Source organism: Tubulanus polymorphus, chromosome 6 (assembly GCF_964204645.1).
Source record: "Tubulanus polymorphus chromosome 6, tnTubPoly1.2, whole genome shotgun sequence".
Classification (NCBI taxonomy): domain Eukaryota; kingdom Metazoa; phylum Nemertea; class Palaeonemertea; order Tubulaniformes; family Tubulanidae; genus Tubulanus; species Tubulanus polymorphus.
Genome location: NC_134030.1, coordinates 22,038,287 through 22,058,002, shown reverse-complemented (window position 1 = coordinate 22,058,002; position 19,716 = coordinate 22,038,287). Strand labels below are relative to the sequence as shown.

The 19,716-nt window shown below is 34.2% G+C and overlaps 1 protein-coding gene across 3 annotated transcripts in view; it reads right to left on the bottom strand.

The window, feature by feature from the left end:
• Positions 1-2,528: 2,528 nt before the first annotated feature.
• Positions 2,529-19,716, bottom strand: part of LOC141906853 (uncharacterized) — a 30,204-nt gene continuing 13,016 nt past the window's right edge. The window contains exons 35-70 of one of the 3 annotated variants that reach the window (XM_074796294.1): positions 19,576-19,623; positions 18,998-19,081; positions 18,818-18,862; positions 18,683-18,733; positions 18,330-18,365; positions 18,055-18,072; positions 17,587-17,637; positions 17,293-17,382; positions 17,134-17,211; positions 16,996-17,043; positions 16,696-16,749; positions 14,059-14,094; positions 13,802-13,819; positions 12,934-12,990; positions 12,772-12,849; positions 12,501-12,548; positions 11,968-12,051; positions 11,664-11,708; positions 11,448-11,498; positions 10,718-10,753; positions 10,204-10,221; positions 9,308-9,355; positions 8,961-9,047; positions 8,802-8,879; positions 8,664-8,711; positions 8,387-8,440; positions 7,419-7,454; positions 6,645-6,698; positions 6,517-6,558; positions 6,374-6,415; positions 5,726-5,752; positions 5,617-5,649; positions 5,285-5,320; positions 5,143-5,196; positions 4,462-4,500; positions 2,529-3,768 (exon numbers count right to left, since the gene is read on the bottom strand). In XM_074796294.1, coding sequence (XP_074652395.1) covers positions 3,554-3,768; positions 4,462-4,500; positions 5,143-5,196; positions 5,285-5,320; positions 5,617-5,649; positions 5,726-5,752; positions 6,374-6,415; positions 6,517-6,558; positions 6,645-6,698; positions 7,419-7,454; positions 8,387-8,440; positions 8,664-8,711; positions 8,802-8,879; positions 8,961-9,047; positions 9,308-9,355; positions 10,204-10,221; positions 10,718-10,753; positions 11,448-11,498; positions 11,664-11,708; positions 11,968-12,051; positions 12,501-12,548; positions 12,772-12,849; positions 12,934-12,990; positions 13,802-13,819; positions 14,059-14,094; positions 16,696-16,749; positions 16,996-17,043; positions 17,134-17,211; positions 17,293-17,382; positions 17,587-17,637; positions 18,055-18,072; positions 18,330-18,365; positions 18,683-18,733; positions 18,818-18,862; positions 18,998-19,081; positions 19,576-19,623 — 1,967 coding nt within the window. In that variant the 3' untranslated portion in view covers positions 2,529-3,553. Of the gene's footprint in view, positions 3,769-4,461; positions 4,501-5,142; positions 5,197-5,284; positions 5,321-5,616; positions 5,650-5,725; positions 5,753-6,373; positions 6,416-6,516; positions 6,559-6,644; positions 6,699-7,418; positions 7,455-8,386; positions 8,441-8,663; positions 8,712-8,801; positions 8,880-8,960; positions 9,048-9,307; positions 9,356-10,203; positions 10,222-10,717; positions 10,754-10,843; positions 11,086-11,447; positions 11,499-11,663; positions 11,709-11,967; positions 12,052-12,500; positions 12,549-12,771; positions 12,850-12,933; positions 12,991-13,801; positions 13,820-14,058; positions 14,095-16,695; positions 16,750-16,995; positions 17,044-17,133; positions 17,212-17,292; positions 17,383-17,586; positions 17,638-18,054; positions 18,073-18,329; positions 18,366-18,682; positions 18,734-18,817; positions 18,863-18,997; positions 19,082-19,575; positions 19,624-19,716 lie in introns of those variants that run through there. The other 2 variants (XM_074796296.1, XR_012619428.1) reach the window with 2 other exon arrangements.

Here is a 19,716-nt window from a genome sequence, read left to right as displayed (position 1 = left end):
AATCAAAATCTGTTTGGCCTTCCTTAAGAACGAGACATCTAAATGTTGTTCCATTGTGCAGTTTGAAATCTGCTTTGAATTCTAGTGAAGCAGAAGTAATATGTTTCACATTTCTAGTTATACGAATCAGTTCGTCTGGAATTGTTTCCCATTGTTCTGAATCTCTTCTCTTCTTTTGGAATATAACTGTAGGATATTTAACACTAGTTCTACAAATATATTCAATCGTCTGTCCTTTTGTTTTGATGTCGGGTTTTCCATCGGGAACAGGCTTCGGATAAATCACTGAAACGAATAAATAAATATGAATAGTCTATGAAACAAACGCACAAACTTCGAATAATCTATTGAGGTCCTTTTTCCACCACGTGACCCCCCCCCCCCCCAGCAAAATCTCTAGTTCCGAATTTTTAGACTACATTTCCCATCACGTATCGTCCTACACAGTCGTTTGTTTACAGCTATACATAATGAATTCAAACTGACGGCTTTAAATGATCAAAGTTTTCTTGGGGAATCCCCACAAAACGCTCCCCTCCTATACAGTAATCGAGAACTGCCCACAACAAAGAAAGGCAGCATACGGGCCTGCAACATCTTCTAGGAAATTTATTCACATGACAGGCCCTTTATAGATCCCGTTAGTATAGCTAGACCTATGTACGGGGAGTCTCAAACACCTTGAATTGTTGAATTCTCATCGACAGAAATCTATGAAATCGACACAACAGAAAAGCTATCATTGGTTCAAGTGACTTACTTGAATTATGCGTCTTATTTCCAGATGTTTCTGCGGTGTTTAAGTTTCCAAGTTTTAATAAAACTATGTAGATTATTACGAATAAACGTGTGTTCATCATTGTGATACAGAGTACAGAATAAAAATCGAGTTCCACTTTGTCTGATAATTGAGGAAGTTAAAGATAAGATTTTGATGATCAGCGCCGGTGATACATTCAATATATTCGAGCGTTGAGCAGGAAGCGAAAGGTGTTAAAATCACTGGTCGTCCTTCAATAATCGTATGACCTTCATATCAGCCCCGGGGTCCAAAGTCCAGGGGCACAAATAGTGACTGCTTTGTAAATTTATTTTTGTACAAAATGCATAGTTTTCACCGCTTTCAGAAAATATTTCAAAATCGTCGAAAGTTTCACTAGAATTTTAGAATTTAGGTCAGAAAATTGAATAATAAAATTGTGGCATATAGGCCTAGTATATAAGTTTGACTCTTATTCTTGAATACAGTAGACTCCGCTCAAGTCGGATCTTTTGGAACCGCAAAAAAACGTGTCCGACTTGATGAGGGATATCCGAGTTGGATGATATGTATTTCTTAAATACTGCCGTAAAAACATATTTCAACATCCGAGTTGAACGGTTATCTCTGATTAATCGGTTATCTCAGAGTTGAACGGTTATCTCCGAGTTGATCGGTTATCTCCGAGTTGATCGGTTATCTCCGAGTTGAACGGTTATCTCCGAGTTGAACGGTTATCTCCGAGTTGAACGGTTATCTCCGAGTTGAACAGATCCGACTGGAGTGGAGTTAAATACTTCAACAAACTCACCTTTAATCAGTTACATCTTAAGCTTTTCGTTGAATTTCATGATTTTTTCACAAGAGGTATCGGTGCTCGTTTGATATAACGGGAGACATGTGCGAGCACCTTTAGGTGTGAAGAAATACCAGTCGGGTAAAAGAGGTCAACGCCACGTACGACAAGAATGGTTTAACAATGTATCGCATGTTACACCTATTGGAGTCAATGAACTATTACTTTTATAATCCATCTACGCTCCATAAACTGCGGGTCTCTACTAAAATCAATCCATTCCACTCAAAATAAGGTATACATTTTTAGAAACTGAAAAATCAAAAATTATCAAACTTTTAGATATCAATTAGAAAATCTTAATGAAATACAATAAAAGATATTAATTCCGAGAGATTGTAAAATACATTCACGATGTCGCGAAGGCAGAGGTCTCAGAGATGGATACAAGGTGTGATTTTGACTACTTCATCTATGGAAAAAGAGGCAACTTTTAGGAGCTGCAGGACAAAACGACTTCCTTAGAAATTGCTGACAATTGCATTGAAACTGCTGTAACTGTAACACAGAATGATAGAGCGGGCACTGTTAGTGAATAGTGTCTCCACATCTGACTCGACAGTCACCGCACCTGAATGGTCATCAGTCACCACACACCCGACTGATAGTCACCACAGATAAATGTTCACCACACTGATCAGACGCATTTACAAACCCGTTGAAGAACTATTTGTCTATGGCCTAGTGGTTAGCGTGCCCGGCTGGCACACCGAAGATTTTAGGTTCGCGTCCTATTCGGCTAGAGTTTGGGTTAACGGGAAGCTATTGGTAAGATTGGACATGACCAAGGGTCAACCTCATCCGACCCGGGGTCGATTCTACTCCGGCTGCAGTTGATAGAAAAGAAATAAATGACTTTATTTACATAGATAAATTATTTTATTTAAGCGAATAAAGCAAAAAATTAGCACGTTACATTATTAGCAATTTCTAGCAAAAAATACAGCACGAAGTTTTTTAAAACTTTTTCAAATGGAATAAAACTTATCACAGTTTTCAATGATCAATCAAACCAATCAGTAATGCAGTAACTTATCAAATCAATCAGTAATGCATATTTACAGTTTTTAACTTAACACATATTTTATGTATAGTAAAACAGTAAACCAGTTACATTGTATCAAAATACAGTTATACAGCGTAAGTTGGACGATAATGTAGGCCTAATATTCCCCAAGAACAACCGCTGATGATTTAGCAAAAAGCAATTTCGTTTACAATTTATTTCTGCTCGATATAGTTACAACTACGGTACAATACTGCAATCATTCAGTTACACTGTATTTCATCTACTTCAGTTACACTGTATATTTTAGCACATTTCAGTATTTTGACTGATAAAAGTCAAACAATCAAATGTGAACCTTCACAGATTTCAGCAAAACAAAGAGAAGTTTTCTCGCTAGCGAAAAAAAACAGATACGACGCCGAAAAACGAGAAATATATAATCAGTATTTTATGAGAGTTTATGAAAGCAAAAAATATATTTTATGATTAACTTATGTTATTATAATTAGTTGTTTCAGCAATAATTAATCAATGATCTACAGTAATCAAATAGCGCAGAAATTACATACAACCAAATAACAAAGATAAATATTTTATTAGAAACTGTGTTCATCTCTTTTTCTTTTTCTTTTCGTATAAAATCTCAAATGATTCGAGCCCAAAAAGAGATTAACAAACATCTTGATAATAGCGTGATACAAAACACAGTTCCACAGTTGTGAGTTACACCCAGTTCCACCCAGACCCAGTTCCACCACTAGAGACTGGCGGTTATAATCCTGTGTACTAGTCTGAATACCAGTCGTTGTTACGGGTTCCCTTCAACGTTTGATGATAAACTGTCCATTAGAGGTTAACTCCTGATTCTTGCAATGCAACAACTGATTTTAGTGTCAAATCAAACCTTTTGGGGTACGACGGCTAGGTACTAGACTTGTGTACCGTTATCACTCAGCTCACGATCACCACTCGATACGGTATCACCATATGTGTGACTATCATCAGCAGCACTTTGACTACAGCCACTTTTAGGTTCATTTTCATATTTCACTATATCACCACTAGGTGACCAACCACTACTACTCGATGTCCGTTCAATACTTGATCTACCATCACCAGCAGTTTCATACCTTAGACTAAGCCCTACAATATATACCAAACACCAAATACAACTGCACACTCCCTAAATGTAGATACCCGTCAACTTTAACTTATATTCACAATACTTTATCAGTAGCCCCTAGAGTTTGCTCTGTTTTAGATGTGTTCAGCTTGTAACTGTTTTTATACAACTATATATCACCCGCTACAGTCTGTTTCATAAAATGTACAACCTCTTGAAAATTCAACTAATTACGGCTTTACTGTTAACAGTGACAATGGTTAATAATACCTCAACTAATTCCACCCCTGATTAAGTAAGAATTAGCTTTGATTTTTTCTGGGTGTTTTATTAAGTCCAAAGTGTTCCTTACATCACATACATATTTATGAGATCTCCGACAAAGGAATGAACTGACGTTTAATGATCTACCGAAAACATAGATCGGTAGATCGATGAATGCCATGCGGGAAAGAAATCAGTTTAATCCAGATTTGATTCGGTTACTAATCTTCATTTAATTATCAACTAGTATCTCATGGAATACGATTTTAAATCTGGATTTCTCAAACTACATGAATTTCATCCTGGTGTCCTGCCAGTAATCCAGATTAAACCGGTTTAATCATACATCAGATTCTCATCAACGAACACGAAACTTAATTTCATCCCAAACTTAATTGTGATTTGATTATGGTTTAAATCAGAAAGTGACGACTGTATAATTTACTTACTCGAATCATCTACCAGGAAACCGAGATCTTTTAATTTTTCTGAAAATAAAATAAAATATTTCTGAAAAAAATGAAAATTTTGTATGAACTATACCAGGAAACCAGGCTTTTTTAAAATTTTTCTGAAAATGATATGAAATATTCTTGAAAAACTTATGCATCCAAACTATAAACAGCAATATTATTCACATATAACATCAGATCAACTTCAGACCAGAATTTATGGATAGTTCTCACAATTACATGAAGTCAATAAACCCGAGTATTTCATGGGTGATTTTTCATTTTCCAGATGGAAATTGAGCAGATAACATCATACACTACAGTGACGTCAACATTTACTGGTGATTCGTTGATGAAGGAGATTTTCAAAAAAAGATCGCCGAAGAAAATTGAAGCGCAAAATGAATTTAAAGAACATTATTTTGAAATTCCTGATTTTCCGGTTTGGGGACCATAAGACACGTTATATATATATATATATATATATATATATATATATATATATATATATATATATATATATATATATATATATATATATATATATATATATATATATATATATATATATATATATATATATATATATATATATATTTATATATATGTGGAAACATGAATCCATGAATATGGAACTATCGAGTCAGTAAAATGTTTATTGAAGTCAATATTGATTACTTTTATCTGTTATAGCACATATCTCATCCATCAAATTTCTTGATTTTTCAATTACTGAAACAGAAATTAAATTACGTATAGCATCATAAAACATTATCATAATCGATAACATCAATTTTAACACACATCATTTATTCATTACCTTTTGCTCGTACAAGTCTAGCAAATTCATTACTCTCTGAAAAAAACGTCAGGATTTTTTAATGAATTGTTACTCAATTTCCCGCCCAGTTGACTGACAGATGAGGCATCCACACAAGATACATGTATAAATATAGTCAAGCCACTATTGGGACCAATGAAAAATATGACTTCATAATGAATTTGGCGATTTATAAATGGTATTTTCATTGAATTTGAGTTTGATTTTACAAATTTGTTCTCTGAAAAATGTTCGTGTTGAGTGAACAGTGGCAGTAAAAACGATGGCAGCGACCGTTATAATCAACTGTATTTAACAATTATATTACATACCATATGATGTTTCAGATGGTTTAACCGTAAAATCTGAAATTAGAAATGATTCTGTAAACATCAACACAAACTCATCACGAAACTGAGTATTTATTATCAGTCAATTTACCTTTCATTTTATCAGCTATCCACTTCACTGAAATAATAGAATAAAATTCTGAATGGAAAGCAACTGAAAATTACCGCATCTTTGTGGTCATCATCATGGGCCCAGTTTCATAGGGCGGCTTCAAAGTTACCCTTTAAGGGATCATCCATTTATTAGGTTTAATATTGTGTACAAAAGGGCAAAAAATAATGCGTATTGTACGCAACTTAATGACGTTTAAAATTCAATTCTGCTCCGGATGAATTTTATCACGTGACTACATTTTCATCCACTCTTTTTCTACATAATAGACTCGATCTAACTATTATCAGCTTACTCGAGGATTTTTCTGAATTATTTGCATACGTAATAAATGGGTGATCCTCTTGGGGAAAATCCTCAACAAGGCTGATAACCACCATAGCAACATTGAGAAACTATATTGATGACTGACAATTTTCAAAAAGTTTCCAGGGCCAAGGGGTCGGTTTTATAGACTGGTATTAACTTTAACCCGGAGGGCTAACTTGATTCATTTTCAATTAAGTTAACTCCCGGGTTAAAGATAATACCAGTCTATATAAATGGGCCCCCTAATCTATGAAATTCGGTCCTGTGTAGCAGCCACATCAGGTCAAATTAATTTTTAAAGATAAGAGTTTTACAAACCTGCAGCTTCATAGTCTGGTTTTTTCTTTAGTTTTGATCTATCTGTAAACATGAAATATGTTGGTACAATAAAAACATACACTTTCGGCCAAACTGAATTCAATTCAAAATCTGAATTTCACTAATTGGAAATAATTAATTACCTGAATTCTCGATAGCTTCATTCACTGCAGTCTCAACTGATCCTATAAATAATAATACAATACATACAGATATTAATATTTGAGTTCTGGTTGTTAAAACGGGTTCTGACAGGTTATTGGAAACTCACTTCTAAATTCGGGAGTTTGAAAATATTCGTGTTTTATCTCATCAACAATCTCTTCTATAATACAAATAACAGAATAGTTGCAATTTAATTTAGATAAAAATTTGATAACTATATTAATGAGCTTGATGACGTTTATTTCAATTCAGGATTGGGTCTTATCTTTTACCTGTGAATGAATTTTCAAATCTTTATTTACCAAGAACCGATATATAGTGCCCCCCGCCTCCTACGTTTTATGAGACGAACTACATTCTATTTTTTACTTTAACTTACTAACCGAATTCCGTGAAAGCTACTTAAATTCAAAAACATTTAGGAACCTTGATATTTCAAAAAATCTGGCTAAATTTATCGAATTAGGTCTAGATGTATATAGATCCCTCCGGTTGTGTGTAAATAGTATGTTGTAAATAACGTTTGTTATCTTTTAAAATACTATTATTTTCTGGGTTTTTTTTGTATTTATGTAAATACTGTTTTTTCCTCCATACACCATGAGAGGGTTGGAGTGTAAATAATTCATAATTCAGAGTTATACAATATCTACCAAAAATTAAAATTAAAGGACAAAACGTTTCGATCTGTCGCTAGAGATCAACTTCAGACTTGAGTTGATGTCTAGTGAAAATTCGAAAAGTTGAGTCCTTTGATTTTAATTTTTGATAGATAAATTTCGCATTTTTAATCTTCTAAAGACTTTGTATATAGTGGGTTTTATATAAACTTACTATATTTCTCCACGTCATCAGTTCTGACTATTCTACTAATATTTACCTGTCTCTACAATCATGTTGCGGATCTTGAAATCGTCTAAAAATATCAATACATGAAATTCAAGCTCACAGAAAACTAGTCGTTCAACCTGGTTCAGTTTTACTGCTGGTTCAACTTCATCAATGAATCACATCATTTAAATGTCTTAAATTCAGGTACCGGGGACATTATTTACTAATGTTACGCAAGTTTGCGTGGATGATTTGCGTTGCGAGACGATGTGCGATGAAAATCAGTTTGAGATAAACTCATCGCAAGATATGATTGGCAATTTTTCACGCAATGGGAACCAGTCCAATCATAAAAGGTATTCATAGTAAAAACTCATTGCAAATTGATATTTGCGTCAATATCTTATTCACCGTCACCAAATCTGGATTCTTGAGGTGCCCTCATTGAAAACAATTTGTATTTGATTTGATTTATCATCAAAAGAATATTTATTATATTTAAATTAACATAATATTCCAATATTCATTATTCATTATCGGGAATGGACGCTGTACCTTTCTTAACTTATCATCGATTTAATGATTTTGGCATCGAGAATAAAATGATATTTAATTCATTCTTAAAAGTCTTTTCTTGAAAAAATAATTCTGTGTACGTGATATAACGCTGGATGCCGGCCACCATAGGGCTAATATATTGGTGAAAAGGGTCTTAACTATAATTAACAATGAATCCAAGTTGAGCCCCAGAAAAGGTTAGTAGGGTACCGGTCTATCAAACCGCACCTTGAAAAATATCAATTATTTACGTTATTTAACTTTCAAAAGCCAAGAAAGTATTATTTGCGTGTAAAATGAGAGTTTAGGGGTGCCTCTTAGTGCACGCAGATTTGAGGGGAAAATTGAGCAATTTATGAGGAAAATATTTGTGGGGATTAAGTGAAAAAAATTTACGGGAGGATTTGCGATGAAAATTGGCAATAGCGAAAAAGGTATTCACTCAAGAGAAGTACTCACCAGTTTTCAATTTATTTATCTTTGTTTTATTGCATTCACTCAAACACTCATCAACTATAAACAAATAAATAAAGACATTTTCCCATCAGTGCAAACTGTGAACAAACTGTGAACAAACTGTGAACAAACAGTGGCGGCTATCATACACTTTAAGTTTCACACTTAAAACATGGACCTGAATCAAAACAGACGCCTTTGAAGATCTGATTGAATTGATGAATTTCATCTTCAATGAATTCAATGCTTTATTTTTGTCTGAATCTTTGAAAATATTCACCTATTTCTGTCAGTTTAGTTGTATTTGTTTCACTGTCAATTTCATCTCCTATTCAAACAGATCAAACAATTATTATTCAAAACCTGAAAATCTGATCATTTAATAAAACGTTCAGTGAAACAAGAATTCATTATTTACCGAAACATTCTTTGACTTGTTTCCAATAACCTGTGTTTGTCTTTAAAGTTCTACTGGTAAATTTACTGAGTTTAGACACTATATGTAATAAACAATAGACAAGTTTTTATACAATAGAATTCTATTATAAATCACAAACTGATTTCACTGTGAACTTACACACGAGTGATATATCATAAACCCAGTTCTTGAATGTCCAACTGGAAGCCTTTTTACATTTCTCTTCTAAAACAGTCACTAGTGAGCCTGTAATTATAAATGTTAAAATGTACCTAATGAGGAGCAAAGACATATTTATAAACTATCATGATGTCAACTGATGTAAACTATTTATGTTGCTATAGCGTCACAATATCCTCCTACAAAATACAGTCGATCTTACGCGAAATAACTGTGTATTCCACATGAGAAGTAAAATAATCAACTCGAACTCAATCACGATAAAACCCGTACAGGACGGCCGGTTCTTTGCTAGTATAACTTAACAGTCTACACAATGTATTCACCTTTATATATTGGGATTGTGTTTGCAATAATTGGTTTGATGTGTTTCACTGAAACAGAATAAACACAATAGATTTACTGCAGGGAGAGGGAAACATGTTCTTCTTTCACATCTACAAATCAAGTCGATAAACCGGAGAATGAATATTGATTGTACTGATTTATAAATAAACCGGGATATCGAAGATCAATAAGGAAAATTTTTCAATCTTCACAGATTTATTCATTTAAGTCGAAAGCCACTGCGAGTCAAATACTACGAGCCATGAAGAAGTAATAGTACATGTAGTACCCCAAATTTGTGGAACAAGCCGCCCAGGGGTGGCTCCGGCCTACCGTTACGACCGCTTTGAGCGGTACTCACGTTTGTAGAAAAACCCTTCTATTTTTCACGTTCCTCGTGAAAATCTCGTTTTAACAGGAAGAAATTACCCCTGGCAAGCGAGTTATTACCGATGAGTTGATTTGAATTTGATAAGGGACTGACTTGTACAGACATGTATGTTATATTTCCGGCTGATATTCTGGTAGTAGTAATAGAAATGGTTAATTCGAATAATCGAAAATGGTAACCTTTTTTATTGCTTTCATAAATATTTCCTACAAAACTTCGAGATTTTCTGAGGGAGTGCCGTAATTGGGTTATGATAAAGGTAGGCTTACGCTTCAACAGTTGAGCGGTACTCAAAGAAACCTAGACTAGATCCGCCCCTGAAGCCTCCACGGGCAATTTCATTGATGAATTCTCTGAAATGTTTCCTTTTTAAGGCAGCATTTCAAGTACTCTGAACGGTTTCACTAGATGTAGCGCTATATAAGTTTCGCTTATATTCAAAACAGGACATGACAAATATCTATTTATGTAGACTCTAAAGTGTAAGTTGATATCAGTACTTACTCGCTGTTTCATCTTTTACTGAAAAACAGAAAACAACAATTATTCATATATAAACATTGAGTAGATCTAAACAAGTTAATTCATACAGTTCACTTTTCACTTCTTTTCATTTAAATCTAAATTTCTTTAAATCTTATTTATTTGTAGAATATCATTGCGACTAAACGCTTTTATCATCTTTCAAAATATACTGTTATAGATTCATTTTTTACATGAATATTTATTTCTGCTGATGTTTAATTCTATTATTTTTCTTAATTATCATTTTTATTTATTATATAATTATTCAATGTGCTTTATTTCTATACTTTATTTTCTAGATTGTAATATTGGTCAATGTTTTTTGTCAAGAGTTTGAAAATATCCTAATTTTCATTTCTTTTTGAGTTTTGTTCATCTCAATAGTCTCAGCTTAGAAGTCTAGGGTTAGGAGTTTAGGGGTTTGTGTTAAGGGGTTTAGGGTAACTCAAAACTGTGTAAATTGACGAATAAATCAAACACGCATTCTACTCACTTCTATAAGCTACGATTCCTCGTTCCTTTAATTCTTCTGAAATCACAAATAGAAATAAATGAAAAATTCAGCAATGAATCAATCCGTGATGAAAAATAAAATGAAGTTAATCAACTTAAAAATTACATTTTACAAGCATAAATGACATAAACGTAATATGATTGAGGAGGTGTGCGTGCGTGCGTGCGTGCGTGCGTGCGTGCGACGTGCGTGCATGCGTGTTGACATGATATACAAGATGTCTTCCCTTCCTAGTTTACCCCTTTCCCATTTAGCCCCTTCCCATCTCGCTCCTTTCCAATTTCAGTCTTACCATTTTTTCAGCCCCGCCAATCTTTTTATTTGCCCATTTTCCACGTTGTACCTTTCTGTTTTTTGATTGATATTCACATTAACTAAATGACTGAAGTTAATTAGGCACAGGCACAATTAACAATCATGTTACATTGCTTAGATTCAACTAAGCTTCTTTGAAAATGTACTAAAAGGGGGCGAAAATGTGAACAAAGGGCGAAATAGGAAAGGGGCAAAATGGGAAAATGGCCAATGGAATAAATAAGCGGCGAAATGGGAATAAACCGTTATACAAATGTACATACCGGCTGATATATGATACATGATATATGATACATTGATATGATATGATATGGGTAACAAAAGGGCGCTTGCCCGACAAAATACGGATACATTTTAATGTAAGAATTGATAGTAAATCGTTTGAACTACAAACCTGTAGACATTGATTGTATTCTGTTTTTCATATCATTATAAATTCCATTAACTGAAAATAGAAGAAAATCTTTAAATTATTTTACACAGTAAAATCAGCTGTCAATATGAAGTCATAGCAATGATTAAAATAAACAAGTCATTTGCGGTTCTTAAAATATTTATTTTTTGATTTTAGAAAATATACATTGTACACACATTTCATCAAACAATTTACCTTTCCAGTTTTCTTTCTTCAACAAATTGTTGATTCCGCTTGAGTCTTAAAAAAAGGAAAAACATTTCAAGAATCGACAATCTTAGTGAATGAATATATCATTGTTGATTGTAGATGTATTAAATGTAGTTTACTGTAGATGTAAATGTAGTTTACTGTAGATGTAAATGTTGTTTACTGTAGATGTGAATGTAGTTTACTGTAGATGTAAATGTAGTTTACTGTGGATGTAAATGTAGTTTAATCTAGATGTAAATGTAGTTTACTGTAGATGTAAATGTAGTTTACTGTAGACGTAACTTACTGTTATCTAAAGCAGTTTGAGTAGCAGTTTTCAATGATTCATCAGATTGTATTGCAATAATGAATTCATCCTTGAAATATTCCACTGAAATTCACATAAAAACAGCAACATTCATTGAGTGTGGTTTCAATTCCAAACTTTTGTTGCTTAAAGACATTCAGTTCCGCTGGACATTTAAAAGACCAGTAAAGCAGGGGATTAGAACATCATGTTCAATTCAGGATGAATGATAGAAGAGCATTTCCTGGTATTCCTAACGAGCAGTTTAAGGATTTTTAACAAGAACTTAGAAGAATTAATCGTCCTTTCAGGGACAAAGATCAGCCGCAGAATATTTCGGGCTAGTGCTCCTAAGAAGCTGGTCACAGTAAAAGGGCTTTCGTAATGCCACTTTTGGTACCGATGAAATACATAAAGAATGGTATTTCCATTGAATTTAGATTTGCCGGATTTGTTCTCTGAAAAATGTTGACGTTAAGAGATCGGTGACATTAAACAGGTTAGCTTAAGTTTTTTACAGACTTATATAATACCTGCTTTATCCCACAGAATATCTGGATGTCGATTGGCTGAATCCAACACTACAAAAATTGAATAGGATTTTAACATTTTAAAAAAATGTAATGTTTTGTGATAAAAGGATCAATCTGATCTACAAAAATTAAACAGTTTAAAAATAGAGAAATGTGTAATAAACCGATTAGCCTGATTCTCAACTCGGTGAATTACTAACAGGTTATTTCAGACAGAGTTTACTGTTATTGAATTAAAATTCAAACATGCAGTTTCAGTGTAGTCACTTACCAGTGCGGAGTTGTGCCGGTATATTCAGTTTTAGAGTCACTATTTCTTCAGGTGTCTTTATTTGATTAAATTCACCGACTGTAATAAACATTGATAATAAACATCAATAAGATTTAAAACATAAAACATGTTGAATTTCACACTTTGTAATGTGTACAATACCTCTCTCACATTTCCTACTTTCAAACTCTTTATCGGCTAATTCATGTAGTTTAGAATCTATCAATATAGAAAATCACTGACATCACAAACAACTTATAAACAGGTAAATATGACGAATTATATCATGACAATTATTAACTGGTCCCACAAAATCAGAGGCAAGCGTGCTGTGCACAACTATGTGATAAAACAGATAAGTGTGATTTCAGGTCTTGTGATGATATTGACAACTAGTTTCTATTCTATTTTGGTGATATTCTTTCCGTATATAATATTTGGAAAAAGTAAATCGCATTGAATTATGCATCAGTTCACGCAGATACCGCGGTACCTGTCACATCTAACAATCGTTTTATTGAATTTTACACTTTGTAATGTGTACAGTACCTAATTTCCTATCTTCAAACTCTTTATCAGCTAATTCATGTAGTTTAAAATCTATCAATATAGAAATTCACTAACTTAAACAAACTCGTGTGACTTGTAGTTCGAAGTCACTATTATTCAATGGTTCCACGAAATCAGAGGCAAGCGCTGACTACAACTGTCAGATAAACAGATAAGTGTGACTCTAGGTTTTAGGTCCACCATGTGATGATATTGACAACTGGTTTCTATTTTAGTGATATTTTTTTCTGTGTATAATATTTGAAGAAGTAAATTGCATTGAATTGTTTTATGGGGCAGCAATTATGAATAACCAGTTATCACTGAACCCAAAATGATTGTTGCTCTTGTGAATCCAATGAATAATTTGTGATTGTCAGCATCAGTTCACGCAGATACCGGTACCTGTCACATCTAACAATCACTTTATAGATCAAAATAGTGAAAATCTAAAATAAATTCTACTCATCTCAGAACTCACTTATCTCTTCTTGACTCACTGAAATATAAATAGATAGAAAATCAAACAGATTTTCATGATGAATTCAAATTGGTTTTTCACTGATATAACCAGTGGCCGGCTCCATAATCGAAACTTGAATCCAAAATTCGACTTAAATCTTATAACTGGTTCTAAGTTGTTAGATCGGCTGTAAAACCGAAATCGTCTTAGACTGGTTTTAACTGTAATGATTACTATAGAACCGGCCCTAGGTGATTCATATACGGAATATTCACCTGTCCCTGTAATCATCTTGTTGTACTTGAAAGCATCTACAAACAACAAAACATGAAATTCTGTCACTTAACCTTGTTCATTTTGCAGTTTGTTTCAACTTGATCTCTGAATAGCATCATTTTAATGCCTTTACACAATTCATGTAACCGGGGCCGGGTACTCAGTTGAGTGACTGTATTTGGTACTCCGCATGTACTCTAATCATACTGACATATTCCGACAGTCAATAAATGGTACTCACTCAAGGTCCAATAGCTTATGGTACTCAGGTACTGAAATTACGATTTGCATTTGAGTCCTGTACTCAAATTGAACTGAAGTATTATGGATGAGGAACTCATGAGAGGTACTCACGAGAGGTACTCACGAGTGGTACTCATGAGAGGTACTCATAAGTGGTACTCACGAGGGTATGGTGGCTGATAAGGACCATGAAAATATTTCCTAACAAAAAATAAATTACCATCGAAAAATATTCGTGAGTGAAAATAATTTTGGTGTGTAAAATGAATCACCTTCAAAATATATTTTATATGGTGGCTGATTAGTATGGTGGCTGATTAGGGCCAAGTTAAAAAAAAAAAATTTCGTGCAATATACCATGCAAAAAATATATTGCTTCGTTTCTGCGTCCGTTTCTGCGCGGCGCAAAAACGAAATTTACCGCGCTAAAACGCGCCAAAACGAGCGCAGAAACGAAATTTCGTTTTAGCGCCCGTTTTGGCGCGTTTCTGCGCGGTGATTTCTCGTTTTTGCGCCGCGCAAAAACGAAGTTCGTTTCTGCGTCCGTTTTTGCGCCGCGCAAAAACGAAATTTACCGCCCAGAAACGCGCCAAAACGAGCGCAGAAACGAACCTTCGTTTTAGCGCCCGTTTTGGCGCGTTTTAGCGCGGTGATTTCTCGTTTTTGCGCCGCGCAAAAACGAACTTCGTTTCTGCGTCCGTTTTTGCGCCGCGCAAAAACGAAATTTACCGCGCAGAAACGCGCCAAAACGAGCGCAGAAACGAACCTTCGTTTTAGCGCCCGTTTTGGCGCGTTTTAGCGCGGTGATTTCTCGTTTTTGCGCCGCGCAAAAACGAAGTTCGTTTCTGCGTCCGTTTTTGCGCCGCGCAAAAACGAAATTTACCGCGCAGAAACGCGCCAAAACGAGCGCAGAAACGAACCTTCGTTTTAGCGCCCGTTTTGGCGCGTTTTAGCGCGGTGATTTCTCGTTTTTGCGCCGCGCAAAAACGAACTTCGTTTCTGCGTCCGTTTTTGCGCCGCGCAAAAACGAAATTTACCGCGCAGAAACGCGCCAAAACGAGCGCAGAAACGAACCTTCGTTTTAGCGCCCGTTTTGGCGCGTTTTAGCGCGGTGATTTCTCGTTTTTGCGCCCCGCAAAAACGAAGTTCGTTTCTGCGTCCGTTTTTGCGCCGCGCAAAAACGAAATTTACCGCGCAGAAACGCGCCAAAACGAGCGCAGAAACGAACGTTCGTTTTAGCGCCCGTTTTGGCGCGTTTTAGCGCGGTGATTTCTCGTTTTTGCGCCCCGCAAAAACGAAGTTCGTTTCTGCGTCCGTTTTTGCGGGGCGCCAAAACGAAATTTACCGCGCAGAAACGCGCCAAAACGAGCGCAGAAACGAATCTTCGTTTTAGCGCCCGTTTTGGCGCGTTTCTGCGCGGTAAATTTCGTTTTTGCGCCCCGCAAAAACGGACGCAGAAACGAAGTTCGTTTTTGCGGGGCGCAAAAACGAGAAATCACCGCGCTAAAACGCGCCAAAACGGGCGCTAAAACGAAGGTTCGTTTCTGCGCTCGTTTTGGCGCGTTTCTGCGCGGTAAATTTCGTTTTTGCACCCCGCAAAAACGGACGCAGAAACGAACTTCGTTTTTGCGGGGCGCAAAAACGAGAAATCACCGCGCTAAAACGCGCCAAAACGGGCGCTAAAACGAAATTTCGTTTCTGCGCTCGTTTTGGCGCGTTTTAGCGCGGTAAATTTCGTTTTTGCGCCGCGCAGAAACGGACGCAGAAACGATGCAATATATTTTTTGCATGGTATATTGCACGAAATTTTTTTTTTTTAACTTGGCCCTAATCAGCCACCATACCTAGGTGACAAATGAGATAATTTTTTTCATAATTTCGACTTATTAAGTCGAATTTCGACATAATAAGTCGAATTTCGACTTATTAAGTCGAATTTCGAGATAATAAGTCGAATTTCGTGTTAATTAACGTGTTAATTGTCGAAATTCGACTTAAGTCGAATTTCGACTTAATTAACACTAAATTCGACTTAATAAGTCGAAATTGTGAAAAAGTTTTCTCGTATGTCACCTAGGGGCTTCCGTACTAGCGGAAAACCCACAATTATTTTTACGCTGCAAAAATATTTTAGTTATCGGAATATATTTTGAAGGAAGGCAATTTATTTTTCAGAACGGAATTATTTTTACTCACAAAATATTTTTCACAACGAAATTATTTTTACTCACAAAATATTTTTCGATGGAAAATAATTTTTTTGTGACGAAATTATTTTCACTCACGAATATTTTTCGATGGAAACTTATTTTTCATGATAAAATCATTTTTTGTCGGGAAATATTTTCATATGGCCCTTATCAGTCACCATATGAGGGGTGAGGGGTACTCACCGGGATTCCATTTGTCACTCATTGTTTTGATGCATTCACCCGAACACTCATCAACTATAAACGAACAAGTGAATAATAGATAAATATATATATATATATATATATATATATATATATATATATATATATATATATATATATATATATATATATATATATATATATATATATATATATATATATATATATATATATATATATATATATATATATATATATATATTAATATATAAATAATTTTCAAAATAATTTTTGTTAATCTTGAAATAATATGTAATATGTTGTTGTATTGATATTCACCTATTTCTGTCAGTTCAGTTGTATTTGTTTCACTGTCAATTTTAACTCCTATTCAAACAGAACAAATAATTATTATTCAAAACCTGAAAATCAGATCATTTAATAAAACGTTCAGTGAAAGAAGAATTCACTATTTACCGAAACATTCTTTGACTTGTTTCCAATAACCTGTGTTTGTCTTTAAAGTTTTACTGGTTAATTCACTGAGTTCAGACACTATATGTAATAAACAATAGACAAGTTTTTATACAATAGAATTCTATTATAAATCACAAACTGATTTCACAATGAACTTACTCGCGCGAGATATATCGTATTCCCAGTGTTTTGATGGCCACAAACTGATAGCCTTTTGACATTTCTCTTTTAAAACAGTCTCTAGTGAATCTGTAATTATACAATGCTCATTAGAAACTACTAAAATATCGGCTGATGATGTAAACTATTTATGCTGCTACAGCGTCAAATATCCTCCAACAAAATACAGTCGACCTTCACCCTTAACTCGGGACCTGTCGACCACCATTCTTACTCTCGGTACCGATTAAATTTGTTAATTGAAACACCTAACAGTAAACACAATGTATTCACCTTTAAATTCCGTTTGGATTCTGTCTGCAATAATTTGTTTGATGTGACTCACTGTAACAGAATAAACACAATAGATTACTGCAGGGAGAGAGAAACATGTGTTGTAAAAGAGCTTGTAAGCAACACAAAACGGCGTGGAAGAAGAAATATTGAGACTACGTGTTTACTATATGACCAGGAACACGTGGTACAAAACACATGGTACAATAAAGATCAAAAGTTCATGTAACCGCAACCACAAACTAAAAACTACTTATGCATATTACTCATATCATAGGTTTTGGATAATACTATAAACAACAAAATGTTCTCCTTTCACAATCCTTCCTTTTGAAGGAAGTATTTTCATCATCTGTAAAACGGTTTCACTGGATTTAGCGCTATATAAGAACCACTACTATTCAAAACAGGAGATGACAAATATATATTTATCTAAATTTTAACATGGAAGTTGTCATCAGTACTTACTCGCTGTTTCATCTTTTACTGAAAAACAGAACAACAATAACTAATAAATATACATTAATTAGATCTAAACAGATAAATTCATACAGTTCACTTTTACTATAAAATTCTTACTTAATTTGATTTAGATCTGAATTAAAAATAACTGGGGGGTTATGATACTAGTGTTGGGAGTCTCTTGTTAGGAGTTTATGGGATCAGGGTAACTATGGAGCAGGATAACTATGGAATTGATGAACAAATTAGAATTCAAATCACACAAATTGACTTTTACTCACTTCTATAAACTACGATTCCTCGTTCATTTAATTGCTCTGAAATCACAAATAGAAGTTGAACGTAAATTCAGCAATGTATCAATTCGTGATAAAAATAAAACAAAACTCATCACCTTCAAAATCACATTTTACAAGCATAAATGATGTCTGGTATGACGTGATATGATATGTGATATACGTATTTTATATATGTACTTGATGACATTGTATATGATAGTGGTATATGATATGATATGTTTATGAGAAATATGATATATTATAACATGCTTTATGAAAAGAAACCTCAACACGAGGATCAAAATATATCCGACGTTTAAATGCAAGAATTGATTGAAAATCATTAAAATACAAACCTGTAGATATTGATTCTATTCTCTTTTTCACTTCACCATAAATTCTATTAACTAAGAAATAGAAGAAAAACGTTTGAATTATTTTTCGGTTCGTGAAAACAAACAAATTATCCGCATTTTATCAAACAATTTTACCTTTCGAGTTTTCTTTCCTCAACAAATCGTTGATTTTACCTGATTCTAAAAAACCACAAACAAATTTCTATGATTGACAATCTTAGTGAATAAATGTATCTAATTGTTGATTGTAGATGTAGATGTATTAAATGTAGTTTACTGTAGATGTAAATGTAGTTTACTGTAGATGTAACTTACTTTTATCTAAAGCAGTTCGAGTAGCAGTTTTCAATGATTTATCAGATTGTATTGCGCTAATGAATTCATCCTTGAAATATTCCACTGAAATTCACATAAAAACAGCAAACATAGACACAACATTCATTGAGTGCGGTTTCATTATAAAACCGTTGTTGCTTTAAGTTTGCATTTTGACATTAAAAATACCAGTAAACCATGGTTAGAACCCCATTTTCAGGGCCTTAACCAAACAATTAGGTATATGACGGAAGAGCGATTTCTGGTTTTAATAACGAGCAGTTTAAGGATTCGTTACAAGAACTTAGAAGAATTAATCGTCCTTTCAGGGACAAAGATCAGTTGCAGAATATTTCAGGCTAATGCTCTTAAAAAACTCAAATTTTGTTCACAGTGAAAGTCCTTCATGATGCAACAGTTGGGACCGATGAAGTACAAGGCGTTATAAAGAATGGTATTTCCACTGAATTTAGAGTTGCGGGATTTATTCCCTGAAATATGTTGGCGTTTGATAACGGCATGATTATGGAATGGAATTAAACTGGTTATCTTAAGTTTTTTACGGACTTATACAATACCTGCTCGATCCGGCAGAATAACTGCATCTCGTCCAGCTGAATACAAGTCTACAAATTAGATTAAATTCAAATAAAGATTCCTTAAGTTTGTGATAAACCGATTTTCCTGATTCTCGACAAATTTAAAGTTTACTGTATTGA